We start from the raw sequence: 13228 nt of genomic DNA on the forward strand, positions 1-13228 counted from the left end.
TTATTTTACGCAGTTTTATTTCCCATATTTGATGGGTGTTTTGTAACTGTCATGCAGTCGAGGACGCCAAGATGGCCGTGGCGTGCGGAGCGAACGGGATCTGTGTGTCTAACCATGGCGGGAGGGAACTGGACGGCGTGCCGGCAACTGTACGTGAGGAAAAACATTAGGCTGATACAAAATTCAATTTTGGTAATTGAATCAACTCTAGTTAAATGCAAGGAAGTGGAAATATGTGCCAAAATATAGCGCGTGTGATCAGAAGCTGGAAACACGGCTGTCAGCCATGTTTTTTTTTTACATTCTGGTATTTTGTGGTAGTGTCACAAACTGAATGTGCCTCGTGTGTGCTGTTTGTTTTTGTGCTAAACATTAATGTCAGAAATGTGAGAAAATTGCATAGATATGATCTTACCTACAGCTTACGATCAGTCAATCTGGTCTTCTTCAATAGACTGACCCAGTGAGATGTCGTTTACCAGATACCGATGACCCAGTATTGACGTCCCGCTTTAGAGAAGCCACGTGACACAAGTCTCACAGTGTCAGTCTATTTATCATATTTTGAAGAAGAACGGAGTGACTGGTCGAGAGCTCTTGTTGAGAGCAATTCTTTGTGTTGGAAGAAATGTTTTAACTTGAAACATGTCTACAGATTGACGTTCTACCGGGCATCGTCCGTGCGGTTGGCGGTAAGGCGGAGGTTTACCTGGACGGAGGTGTCCGGACTGGGACGGACGTGCTGAAGGCCTTGGCGCTGGGAGCCAGGTGTGTTTTCATCGGCAGACCCGCACTCTGGGGACTGGCACACAACGTAAGTAGTGGTCACCGTTAGTCAGAAGTTACTGTAAACGGCATGAGTATCAGGTGTGGACGTGGACGGAGGTGTCCGGACTGGGACGGACGTGCTGAAGGCCTTAGCGCTGGGAGCCAGATGTGTGTTCATCGGCAGGCCCGTACTCTGTGGACTGGCACACAACGTAAGTCGTGTTCACCGTTAGTCAGTAGTTACTGTAAACGGCATGAGCATCAGGAGTGGACGGAGGTGTCCGGCCTGGGATGGACGTGCTGAAGGCTTTGGCGCTGGGAGCCAGGTGTGTGTTCATCGGCAGGCCCGCACTCTGGGGACTGGCACACAACGTAAGTAGTGTTCACCGTTAGTCAGTAGTTACTATAATAAACGGTATGTGTATCAAGCGTGGACAGAAGTGTTCGGACTGGGATGGACGTGCTGAAGGCCTTGGTGCTGTCCCTGTCTCTCTTTCTCTGTCTCTGTCTCTTTCAGAGAAGGTAAACAGCATGGGTAGAAATACAGGTAGAATAACAAAGATGTCAGAATATGGACAGGGGCCAGTAAGGGAAAGTCGACAATGGATTGCATATTTCCCAGAGGCTTTGAATTCTCGATTTCTTTTTTCAGTGTTAAATTCCTTTCTTCTTAATAGGGTGCAGAAGGAGTCCAACAGGTTCTACAGATTCTGAGAGATGAACTCAGTTTGGCCATGGCCAGGGCAGGTATGTACGAATGGCTATGGCAGATATGTGTGGATAGTCAGTCCGTACCAGAAGGCCAAATATGACTGGTCCATATGTACTTCACACATGTCGTATCAATGTCTGTTTGATTTTCACTCATTCCTTTTTTATTTCATCTTAATGAATTACTATATATTATCTCATCACTACTTTTTGACGCAGTTTTAGAACATGTTTATTATTTCATGTTTCCAGGCTGCGCCAAGATATCCGACATCCAGCCATCTCTTGTCGTGCACCAGTCGTATTACGGCGTACCAACCCGCAGAGCACTACCGATGTCTAAATATTGAGCCACAAGACCAAATCACACTCACATATATGTGGAGGCAGTATATATCTATGAAGTGTAACTATTATATTGCAATTGCAAAGCTGATCACTTACTCCCACCCGGCACTTGATGGGTCACCGTCAGGTTTGACCTCCCTATTAATCATATGTCAAAATCAAATTCCACCCACCACGCAACCAAAGAAATTATACAAACAGACACACACACTCACTACCAAAAGCAACACTTCTGTACCCAGATAAATGGGATTGTGAATTTCTGTTTCTGTACCTGTATGGAATTGGTGTAGGAGCCTTGGAAGATTGGCCCCTTAAGGGGCTTAAGGGCATCCCAATTAACTGAAACTGAGAATAATAACCTTAAACGTAAAAACGAAAATACCATTGGAAAGAAAATGACGTCACAAACCCTTGGCGGTTGCCATCTCCGCGTCAGGATGAGCCAATCGCTGCATGGCTGTTGGCGCAATTGCTACCGGGAAATCTAACATCTGACCCAGAACGGTTACTGTGGTGTCCCGGATGAACACGTCACGGAGCTTACGTAGGGATGAGACGGTACCTAAAAAAACCCTTTTATAAAAGTTTAAAGTTAATTTGCAAATTCATGCCCAAGGCTAATTGCAATACGACACAATATATAGAGTATACAGGCAGTGCAAGGTCTGTTGTATAACCACCTTTTGTTTTTTTCTTGAACATTTTTACTGTGTTCTTGCCAGAGGTCTGATCAATTTTAATTAAAAGTTTAAACCTTCTTGATCTGATTCATGTTGAATACTTTTTGACTTTGAATGTAAACGATTGAATTCTATCTGTTATCAATTCATTTTAGAATTAATACGACAAAAATTAAGGTTTTAGTCGTGAGGGATAAAACAAATCAACGTATCACGATGTATATTAACCGACAATAGTATATACATCAGCCCTCGCTCCGACGGTCCATCTTCAACGAACTTGAAATTTCCTCTGGCGAAAGCTGTGTGCTTAGCTCTTCCTCATTATACAAGAACATGTATTTTCAAGAGTATTTTCCTTCAATGGCGGGTGACTGCCGTCAATCGCTGTTACACACTCTCGATGCCAGGGCATGTGGTCACATGGAAGAAAGGAATGTACCCTTTCTCAGATAGACTTCGGAAGTAATGGTATTCACAATATATTGTCTCCGCTTAACCTTTGAAAGCGTCCAAATTGTCCTGATAAGTCTGTCCTACGCCCCTCCGTCTGCTGAAGAAGGCCAGGCAAAGTCAGAAAGTTTTTTGCGTGCTTCCTTCTCAAAGTCCAAGACACATACCCCCGGTTACCTATTGCTGGAGGTAATATCAAGGACATTATACAGATGTCCTTTGTCATATAATGGCTTCCCCTACTTATCATGTTGATTTGATTGTATGAATGACATCCGCGAGCTCATAAATTTTCGTCTGTTTAAAAAAGTTTTCGACCGTACAAAGCAGCTGCCAAATGAACAGATATTTATATGCCGTAAATGAATGCCGGAAAGAAATATTGAAATTTGGAAAAAGTTATGTGATTTTGCCAGTAGGCATACTGGCACACTGCTGTACAAGACTCAGTATATGGGCTCGGAAGCTGGGCATGGGTCTTGTTCAGTGGGCTATCAATGAACTTCATCAAAATTTGTAAAGCCTTGGACTCAAACAACGAAGTTAGAACTGTTTATTTGGATTTTTCCAAAGCATTTGATAAAGTTTGGCACAGAGGTTTAATATTTAAATTACAACGAAACGGGGTGGAGGGCCCAATTCTCAATTGGTTTCAGAGTTATTTATTTGGTAGAAGTCAACGTGTTTTAATTGATGGGCAATGTTCAAACTGGTGTGAAATAGGAGCGGGCGTTCCACAAGGATCCGTCTTAGGACCCCTTTTATTTCTTATTTATATCAATGATATGGTAGATGGACTCACAACACACCCTTTTCTTTTCGCGGATGACAGCTCATTGCTTGATATTGTCGAAAGTCCTGCCTTATCAGCAGCTAGGCTTAACTCTGATCTTTCCAAAATTATGTCGTGGACGAATTTTTGGCTAATGGAATTGAATCCTTCTAAAACTGTTGAAATATGCTTTTCTAAGAAAGTAATTCCTCCTCTTCACCCTCCTCTTCTTCTTGGCAATGAAGTTATCAAGAGAGTGAAATGCCATAAACATATTGGAATCCATCTATCATTTAATATGTCGTGAAACTCTCATATATTACAGCTGTTAGCTAACGCATACAAAAAAAGTTTTAATCTTTAACAAACTAAAATTTAAGTTGTCTCGTAAGGTTCTAGAAATAATCTATAAATCTTAGATTCGGCCTGTATTAGAATATGGGGATGTTGTATGGCACAGCTGCACTACTGCTGACTCACATCAGATTGAACGTTTACAACATGAATGTTCACTTACTGTATCGGGTGCGATTAGAGGGTCCTCGTATAAATCTATTCTTAATGAACTAGGGTGGGAAAAATTGTCCGACCGCCGACATATTCATTCTCTCATTCTTTTCTACAAAATTGTTCACGGACACACCCGCCCATATCTGAGGACCCTGTTACCACCCTTAGTGTCTGATTTCACTCAATATAATCTTCGTAACAAACAAAACATTCAGATACCAATATGTATAACAAATCGCTTTAAAAACTCCTTTATTCCCTATGCCACTCACCATTGGACAATCTGACTCTAGCAGATCGCTCGCTGAGCCTCCCCTTGTTTAGGAAAAAATTGATTAAAACTGTACGCCCCTCCCCCATTACTTATCTTAGTTCCGGTCCCCGTTACTCCTGCACTTTACTTACACGTTTTCGGCTCGGTACACACAGCCTAAACCAAAGCTTATACTCTCGTAATTTAGTTTCAAGTCCAGCTTGTTCCTGTGGTCACCCATGTGAAAATATTTGTCACTTTTTGTTACACTGCCCTAACTACATTCAACAATGAAATATCCTTTTTGACAACTTGATAACACTGATTGGCTCTACTACTTTGGATAATCTTTCTGATGATACTCTGCTACATTTTCTTTTAAATGGCTCTTCTTCTTTCTCAACAACGTACAATATACAATTACTACAGCATGTCCAGGAATTTTTGTTGGAATCTCACCGTTTTTTGTAACATAGTTGATTAATTAATTCCGTTAGCAATTTTATATATCTGTTTCACCTGTCCATTGATTCATCATAGTATTCGATTTCAATGTTATCTGTGCTTTGCTTGTTGTATGTATTATGTATTGTCTGGTGGCGACACGAATATAAGTGTATCTTGAGTGTGTCGCCACCATGTCTTGTTATTATATGTTTCAATAAAAAAAAAAACTTCCGACGTTAAGGAACATGATACCCCCCCCCCCTCCTCGGTGTATCATTTCAACCTATCTATCTATTAGTAGAAGGACTCTAAAGGGTTTGTGTGTGACCCGGAAGTACAACATGGCAACCTTGACAATCAAGTCTCTAACAGGAACTATCGGAAGCCCGTCATCACGTACTCACGAAGCCGCCCGATTCACGGTAACTCCGAGTTAGTGTCCTGCGTAGCCTGGTTACTAAACCTATTATAGCTCCCGAGTCCTACAGCCTCTCCGCAAATAGCGGTAACCAGGCTAGGTCCTGCGAAGTCAAGACCACACAAGATTGCGATGTCCCGGGGAAGGCCTCCCCTCCCCACCCTCGTAGACATTGAGCAGTCTGCGCGCGAGAAGTTGTCTGATCGTGCCTGGGGATACTACAGTCGTCCTGCGGATGGACAAACGTACCGGGATAACATTGAGGCCTTCGAACGGTAAGCTGGTCGTTCGTTGTGCAACTAGTTCACCGGTTTATGATTAGAATCAGTGGGAGGGTCAAGAGTCACAGTCGGGTCACGTATCACGACTTATTTTTGAAATAATTTTTTTCCTGGGCAACTTTTGCTCAGAAAGGCACAGTTTTCTGGTAAGGAGGACAGAAGAATGTGTATTTTTCAAATTTGCCCGAAACGAAATAACCCAGGCGAAGGATTCTGGGGAGGGACCAGTTAATGCGCAGAAAGGGCACTTTGTAAGATTTATTAGTTGACATATTTTTGAAATAATCATTTGTCCTGTGCAAATTTTGCTCAGAAAGGCTCAGTTAGTAAGGAGGACAGAAGAATCTACCCAAAATGTGTGACCTTGATTTGGTAGGATTTGCCCTAAGGTAAGCCTGTTATTGACCCCTGAGTACTTCTTCACCGGATGGACTGACCCACTTGGACAGGGGGTGAAATCCAGGTGTCATTTCAATATTTTGGGTGTGGCCCTTTAATATGCCCGAGTTGACTTTTCCCACTACTTGTATGCAAAGAAACCTGACAGCAGCGGATAAGTCAGTTTGTCACAGACTTGAGGTTTGAAATAAGGGAAATGTGTTGCTTGTTTTCGTGGTTACCAAGTGTCTGGCGAGGCATCCAGGGGAGAACCGCGTGACGAGGATGAACTGAACTGTGAACTCAACATAGACTCCATTTGCAGATTCAGTTAGTGGTCCCTCTTTAGTGAGCACATTTTTGTCATCATTCAGCAGTTCTTGACATCATTGCGCAAAAAGGATCAAAATTCAAACGACCCTGCAGATCCCCAACAAACTGCTAGGGGGCCCAAACATCTACATCTATGTAGGTGGTGGGCGCTTGGCCTATTACTAGCCTAAGGGCAAATATTCAGAAGTCGCAGGTTTCGCACTGGGTAACAAGTGCTGAGAAAAAAGACTTTTGTATACTTGCAGGCTCTGTGTGTCAGAGATTCTGTTCGTCTGAGACCCTATATTTTTGTTTGTTTGTTGGTGTCATTTCGACCCCCCTCAGATACCGCCTCATCCCACGGAACCTCCGTGACGTGTCCATCCGGGATACCTCCGTAACGGTACTAGGGACCCGGATGGATATCCCAATAGCCATTGGGCCAACTGCCTTGAACCGATTGGCTCATCCTGACGCGGAATTGGCAACCGCCAAAGGTAGGCTATAATCATAAACTTAATGAAATAGAAATTATGTTCATAGATCAATAGTTGTTTGAAGCCATCACAAAAATTGTCAGTGGATTTTGGCCACCATATACAGATTGAGGGAGAATATACGACGTATAGAGAGATGTCACGGCCGCGGGCTTACTCTCCTGAACTATTCACCCAATTTTTCTACGAAGGCTGCTACCCCTTCAGAAGGCCTGGTAGAGGCTAATGTTTTCCTGATTATGACAGACTGAAAATGTTGATTTCTCTCCAGGCGCGGCCGCCATGAACACAGGGATGGTGCTGAGTTCCTGGGCTAACCACTCCCTAGAGGAGGTGGCTGAAGTAGCTCCTCCCGGGATCCGCTGGTTCTACATGCTGTTCTACAAAGACCGTGGTCGCATGAAGCGCCTGCTGGCTCGGGCAGAACGCGCGGGGTACACCGCCATATTCCTCACAGTGGACCAGCCTCTGCTCCCGTTTCAAATTGACCTAAGGCCTGTGACTTTTCCTGTCTCTATTAGGTAATATACGTTTCATTTCAATTACAACAGAATGTGTTTCCAAAGATATCTTAAGTTATAGCTTATACAAAAAACAATGCACGGGCGGATACCATTCATAAAAGATATAAAATTAAATCCGTGTGGCCCAAGTCGTATTCGATAACAAGAGTTCTCCGTAACAAAGCTGCACTATATAACTTTGTCTTTATGTTTTTCTAGGTTTCCTAACGTTTTAGACGAAGAACCCCCCCATGCTCCAGGTAGTGCGGAGTACCAGGAGAGTATGAGAGCTGCATTGAAGCAACCGGCGACGTGGGACGACGTGCAGTGGATCAGAGACAACACCCGCCTGCCTGTTGTCCTGAAGGGCATTCTGTCAGGTAACAGGAACTAGCATATAACGATGTAGTCACTTAATTACACAATTTAGACTACCATTGTATAATTTAAAATCCTAAACTCAAATGTGATAAATCCCAATAAAGGAAGATATCAGCTGTAAGAAGGGGCCTTCACGGTTGGTTACTCTTATATTTGTATACTTCAATGTTTTCTTCCTCTAAGGAAATGTTTATTTTATTGTATGAGTGGCATCCTCTGGAAACCCCAAAACTGATGCCGGCGTGCGAATAAAAAAGGGCAGGAAAAAAAAATGCCTACATTATGAAATCTACATGGTGATGAAGGCTGAACAAATGCATTTTAATCGCATGTATGACGAAGAAATGACTGGGGGTATTGCTTTTGTTCTCTCTCTCTCTTTCTGTGTGTCCCTGTGTGTGGTAATGAATCTGATTAGTTTCAGTCTTTCCTATACAGCCAGAAAGTCATTAATTACCTCCGGGGGAGGAGACATCCTTCCGCGGAAGGGTTTTGTGAGAGATTTAGATTTTCATGTTCGCAGCTGTTTCTTGCGTTTGGGAGGACGGATTTTTTTTGGGACTCGGTGTATGTTTTACTATTGGGCTGTAGATGATGCACGTTCTTTTGTTTTTATTGTATATGTGTTTTCGGGCGTGAAAATGGTTCCTTTTGGTGGTCCCAGAACACCCCTTTGAGCGTGAAAATGGTCGCGACCGTTGACCTTTGGCGTGTTGAAGAGATTCTCGGTCTGGTCCACGTATATGACCTCTCGCACAGAGGGGTGTCCGGTCTCGATAAATTCTTTGTTTAAAACCCTAGTCCTGCGGCACGCAATAATTGTTGCTGTCAAAATTCAACACCATCAACTATACATAACAAACAACATATAAAAAATCTCAGATTTTACTTCTTTTTTTTTTTGAAACGGACGAAAATTCATGCGCGCGCGGATGTCATCCATATACTAAGTAATCAAATCGCCATGGCCTTACGTGAAGGTAAGGTGGTTTAGTGTGTAGGTGACTGGAATATTGACTTTGAAATATTTAGTTGCTATATAAAGCCGTAAAAACTGCACAAGATGCCTTTAACACTGCAGAAGCGACGCGTAGCGAATAGATTCAGTACTACGCTACCACTAGTACTCTCTATCAGAATACATGTAGTCTCTGACCGCACATTGTGTGAAGAAGTTGGGCAACTTACGAAAACCCTCTCACGGATTTATGATGAACTTTATGCATTGGGAGGCTTGTTACCTTTGCCAAGAAGGTTATGTTTTCAGTAGCGTTTGTCCGTTTGTCCGTCTGTCCGTTTGTGAACAGCATAACTCAAGAAGCTTACTATGCATTGTCATGAAACTTGGTAGGTGGGTAGGTCTTGTTGAGACCTGGAAATGATTAGATTCTGGGCCCTCTGGCGGCTTTTGTTGGTACTGCAGCAGAACTTCCGGTTTTGATATCTCGCGATCTGGACATGCTAGGGTCACAAATTTTGGTTGGTAGATAGCTCTTGGAGTAGGGAAAATAGACATGAGTTTGGGTCCCCTAGCGGCTTGTTCTGAGACTGCAGGAACATTTGTTGAAAAATTTTCAAAGGAGGATAACTCAAGAACCGGTTAACGGGTTGTCGTGATTTTTGGTATGTAGGTAGCTGAAGTGATGCTTGACATAATCAAATGGCAATTATGCACATTAGGAGCTAATTTGCATAATTAATGAGGAAATTCTATAAATCTGCTTACTTTGATAATAAGACTATATGAAACACTGGTGACATGTAATTGAAAACGAGACAAAACATCTGAGGATATAGATTATGTAAATGAAGACCTAATTTGCATAATTAAGTTAATGGAATTGTTATTATTTCATAGTTGTAATTGCTGGGAATTTCATACTTGCCACATTTGGAAGTTAAGTGAAGGTGAACATCAATAAACATAATTTATTCAAATCATGACTCAATTTGCATAATTTATGAGGAAGTGCTATGATAGCCTTTTTGTTAAGATAGGGCTATCATTGAGTGGAGAATATGATCAACTGATATAATCCATGCAAATGAGGCTCTTATTTGCGAAATCAATTATTAAAATTGTATAATTTGTCAACCGCAAGGGTTAACATCATTTGGCGAAGGTATGAGATCGTGGAACTCTTGTTTTAGCTACGTCACTGCATGCCACCACGCACTGTCAGTCGGACAAAGAAAAGTCTGTCTGTCATGTCTGTAGGCAGCACAATTATCTTGCTTTGTCATTCATAGGTTAATCGATCAAGAAACTGTACGTAATAACTAAATCCCGGTAATGTAACGACACACTTCCACCAACAACAACACGCAAGCCAGGCCACCTGGATACCGACTGGCCAATTTTGTAGTGTCTTGCTAGCATGCTCATAGGATCTGCTTTGTCTGAGTTACGAATATATCAAGGGACGTTCCTTCATATTTAATGAACCGTACATAATCAATCATGTAGGTAGGTAGGCAGGACATAATCAATTCTGACAGTTCTCAGGGCGTTGACGGAAGTTTTCGCCCTTCTTCCTTGAATAATGTCATTGTTCCTGTTGCTATTTTAAGATATCCTGTCGCTTGACATATAAAAAGGTGTGGAGAGAGAGCTTGGTCCCCACATTTCGGAGCTGTCGCCTGCTCTTTAAGCATATGTGAAGCACAGGCTTGTGACATGGCGAGCAAATATTCTCACAGTGTGAACGCAGCGCCCGAGGGAGACTTAGAGTCAACATCACCTCACCAAGTAAGTGACCTGCTGTTTTAGAATATAATGTAGGAGTAGGTTTAAACGTCTCTGTGTGTGTGTGTGTGTGTGTGTTTGTGTGTGTGTGTGTGTGTGTGTGGATATGTGAGTGAGTGTGTGTGTGTGTGTGTGTGTGTATGTGTGTGTGTGTGTGTATGTGTGAGTGTGTGTGTGTGTGTGTGTGTGTGCGTGTGAGTGAGTGTGTGTGTGGCTGTGTGTGTATGTGTATGTGTGAGTTTGTGTGTGTGTGAGTGAGTGTGCATGTGAGTGTGTGTGTGTGTGTGTATGCGCGCGTGTGTGTGTGTATGTGTGTGAGTATGTGTGTGTGTGTGTGTGTGAGTGTGTATGTGAGTGTGTGTATGTGTGTGTGTGTATGTGTGAGTGTGTGTGTGTGTGTGTATGTGTATGTGTGACTTTGTGTGTGTGAGTGAGTGTGTATGTGTGTTGTGTGTGTGTGTGTGTGTGTGTGTGTGTGTGTGTGTGTGTGTGTGTGTGTGTGTGTGTGTGTGTGTGTGTGTGGTGTGTCGCGCGTGTGTGTGTGTGTGTGTGTGTGTTTGTGTGTGTGTGTGTGTGTGTGTGTGCGTGTGTGTACTTTGCTGCTCTATTTAAAGCATACCGGTCCTCTGTTTATACTTAATAGAAATTTCTGTACAATACGTCAAGTATAGCCTTTATCATGGATCGTTTGAGTACTGACTATATAACCTTTTTTTTTTCAGACCATCAGACTTTCCACTGTGGAACCGCGATTGATAAAGAACCCGTCTACAGAGTACTATGGCTTCTTCATAGAGAAATCGCGAAATGGACGAGGCACAGGGAAGGTGATTCGGGTTAAGAATCTGCCGCAGCAAAAATTCATCAAAGGTAAGGGACAGTCACAACTTTGTAATGAACATCGCCCACCCCCCTCCCCAACTACTAATCTCGGGGTAGAACAAACCCCCCTCCCCAACTACTAATCTCCAAGCAGATGTTGGGGTACAACAAACATGATCTGTTCCCACATTTTCCACGGTACAAAAAAAGCGAGAAGAAGTTGACCACTCTGTATTAGTTCAGTGACTAGAACACTTTGTATTAGCCTAGTATTAATAGTACGCTGAACGAAAGGCTAAGGACCGTGATGCCTGGCGGGAAAAAATGTAAGAGGAGCAAGGGGCCAGTTCTGGCCTAAGCATTTGGCAGTAGGCAGTTAGGCAGTATTAATAGTACCCTTGTATGTTCCTTATGTATGTATGTCTAAGCAAGGACATTATACAGTATATAATGTCCTTGGTCTAAGTCAAGTAGTGCATCTCTTGTCTCCACTTTTATATATATGTTTGTTATGTGTCTGCTATATCTTGACCTGTACCTAGCCCGTCGTGGCATGAATGTACAATAAAGGTATTTCAATTCAATTCATAACTATGCACTTTTCCACTTTTCATCCATACAGCATAGATATGCTTACTTTACAGTTATCGAACAATGTCAGCTGCGAACAATATTGTTACAACGTTGAACTAATTTTGCTGTTGTAATTTACGTCTCCTTTCAGCGACTTTACTAGTCTACAGCTACACAGGTACACCGCCTGCCGATGGCACTTACGTTGTACCGCAGTTTATGCAGTCTGAAAAGTACTTGTATCGCAACGAAAATGGTGAACTTCGGCTGAAGGTGAGTTTGTTTGTTTGTTTATTTAAATACAACAGTGCATAACAAGTGGCAACCAGGCATCAACAAGGCTGGTAGCGGCTACCACTGACACATAAGTGCATAAATACAAGGCACATCAAAATACAATATTACTTAGTACGTACAAATTCAATTCAATATTATACAATAGCAATGTACATGAAAAGTACATACAAATTCAATCAATACAGAAGCAATACAATATAAGTACAATACAAATCGATAAAATGATCAAAGTTGAAATGGAACGGTTGGAGGATTTTTATTTTCAATTGGTGTTTGGGTAATAAGGATAAGAGGTGGTGTTTGCATTTGGCCTTGAATATGGAGAGTTTATATAGATATAGAGACATGAGAGAAAGGAACTGATACTCATAAGTAGGTTTTTAATTGCCTTGCAAGAAGGCATCAGCTAACAAGAGTTCAGAGATCTCATACCCCATGAAAATGGGCTTGACACGTAATTGTAAATTTCTTCTTTGATTATGCAAATGACCTCTACATTAACATAATAAATGCACGGTGATTTTGATTAACTTACACATGTCCCAAGTATGAAATTCCCATCATTTACCACTAAGGAGTCGTAGAATTTTCAGATTAATCATGAAAATTCTGTAGTTAAATTATTGGTATCTGGTGATATTCGTCCTGCCATAGATTATGAATATTTCATGTATCAAAGTCCCATGATGTAAAACAGTGGAATTAGAGGATTGTGCTGGCTACAAATGTGCGGAAACACAAGCACACAGACAGACACACACACACACAGAGGCAGATACGTACACAGACATGCCAAAAACAATACTTCCATATTTCATGCAGGTAACTAGAACAGGGCCACTAAAATGTTTGTCTCTATTCTGACAGAAAGATGACTTTCATCCGGAAAGTGCCACGGGCATCACGACAGCTGCCGACCCACGAGTGTTCCTGATCAAGTCGGGGAAACATTCGCGGGACTTCGTGATCAAATGGCAAGGCTCCGCCCGTCACACCATCACCCTGCTTCCACAAAACGCGAAACCCGTCGAACTCCAGCCCCTTGGAGGTAAGATTTTTTAAACGTCTCCTTCAT

At 42.3% G+C, this 13228-nt stretch overlaps 3 protein-coding genes across 4 annotated transcripts in view; all 3 read left to right on the forward strand.

Annotated features, from left to right (window-relative positions):
- The first annotated feature begins 62 nt into the window (after positions 1 to 62).
- Positions 63 to 2548, forward strand: LOC109481931 (hydroxyacid oxidase 1-like). Its single transcript, XM_019784550.1, has 4 exons — positions 63 to 149; positions 656 to 768; positions 1446 to 1515; positions 1732 to 2548. The coding sequence occupies exons 1-3, from the start codon at positions 72 to 74 to the stop codon at positions 1480 to 1482; spliced, it is 228 nt and encodes a 75-aa protein (XP_019640109.1). The 5' UTR covers positions 63 to 71; the 3' UTR covers positions 1483 to 1515; positions 1732 to 2548.
- Positions 2549 to 5309: 2761 nt separating this feature from the next.
- On the forward strand, positions 5310 to 8302 carry LOC109481930 (hydroxyacid oxidase 1-like). Its single transcript, XM_019784549.1, has 4 exons — positions 5310 to 5638; positions 6680 to 6831; positions 7103 to 7352; positions 7554 to 8302. Exons 1-4 carry the CDS (start codon positions 5496 to 5498, stop codon positions 7726 to 7728), a joined length of 720 nt encoding a protein of 239 aa, XP_019640108.1. The 5' UTR covers positions 5310 to 5495; the 3' UTR covers positions 7729 to 8302.
- A 1757-nt stretch (positions 8303 to 10059) lies between these two features.
- The window catches only part of LOC109481932, an 8482-nt gene continuing 5313 nt past the window's right edge, over positions 10060 to 13228 (forward strand). Inside the window, exons 1-4 of one of the 2 annotated variants that reach the window (XM_019784551.1) lie at positions 10060 to 10464; positions 11184 to 11331; positions 12008 to 12129; positions 13021 to 13201. In XM_019784551.1, coding sequence (XP_019640110.1) covers positions 10393 to 10464; positions 11184 to 11331; positions 12008 to 12129; positions 13021 to 13201 — 523 coding nt within the window. In that variant the 5' untranslated portion in view covers positions 10060 to 10392. The remainder of the gene's footprint in view (positions 10465 to 11183; positions 11332 to 12007; positions 12130 to 13020; positions 13202 to 13228) is intronic. The other variant, XM_019784552.1, reaches the window with a different exon arrangement.

This window comes from Branchiostoma belcheri, unplaced genomic scaffold, assembly GCF_001625305.1.
Source record: "Branchiostoma belcheri isolate BF01 breed outbred unplaced genomic scaffold, Haploidv18h27 scaffold586, whole genome shotgun sequence".
NCBI classification, from domain to species: Eukaryota; Metazoa; Chordata; class Leptocardii; order Amphioxiformes; family Branchiostomatidae; genus Branchiostoma; species Branchiostoma belcheri.

What these genes read in the sequence shown, in the direction of transcription:
- LOC109481931 (XM_019784550.1), top strand. Translation starts at nt 72, where the DNA reads ATGGCCGTGGCGTGCGGAGCGAACGGGATCTGTGTGTCTAACCATGGC. An exon ending in TGGACGGCGTGCCGGCAACT is followed by an intron (nt 150 to 655) that starts GTACGTGAGGAA and finishes ACATGTCTACAG; the next exon opens with ATTGACGTTCTACCGGGCAT. An exon ending in GCCTTGGCGCTGGGAGCCAG is followed by an intron (nt 769 to 1,445) that starts GTGTGTTTTCAT and finishes TCTTCTTAATAG; the next exon opens with GGTGCAGAAGGAGTCCAACA.
- LOC109481930 (XM_019784549.1), top strand. Translation starts at nt 5,496, where the DNA reads ATGTCCCGGGGAAGGCCTCCCCTCCCCACCCTCGTAGACATTGAGCAG. An exon ending in AACATTGAGGCCTTCGAACG is followed by an intron (nt 5,639 to 6,679) that starts GTAAGCTGGTCG and finishes GACCCCCCTCAG; the next exon opens with ATACCGCCTCATCCCACGGA. An exon ending in GGAATTGGCAACCGCCAAAG is followed by an intron (nt 6,832 to 7,102) that starts GTAGGCTATAAT and finishes ATTTCTCTCCAG; the next exon opens with GCGCGGCCGCCATGAACACA.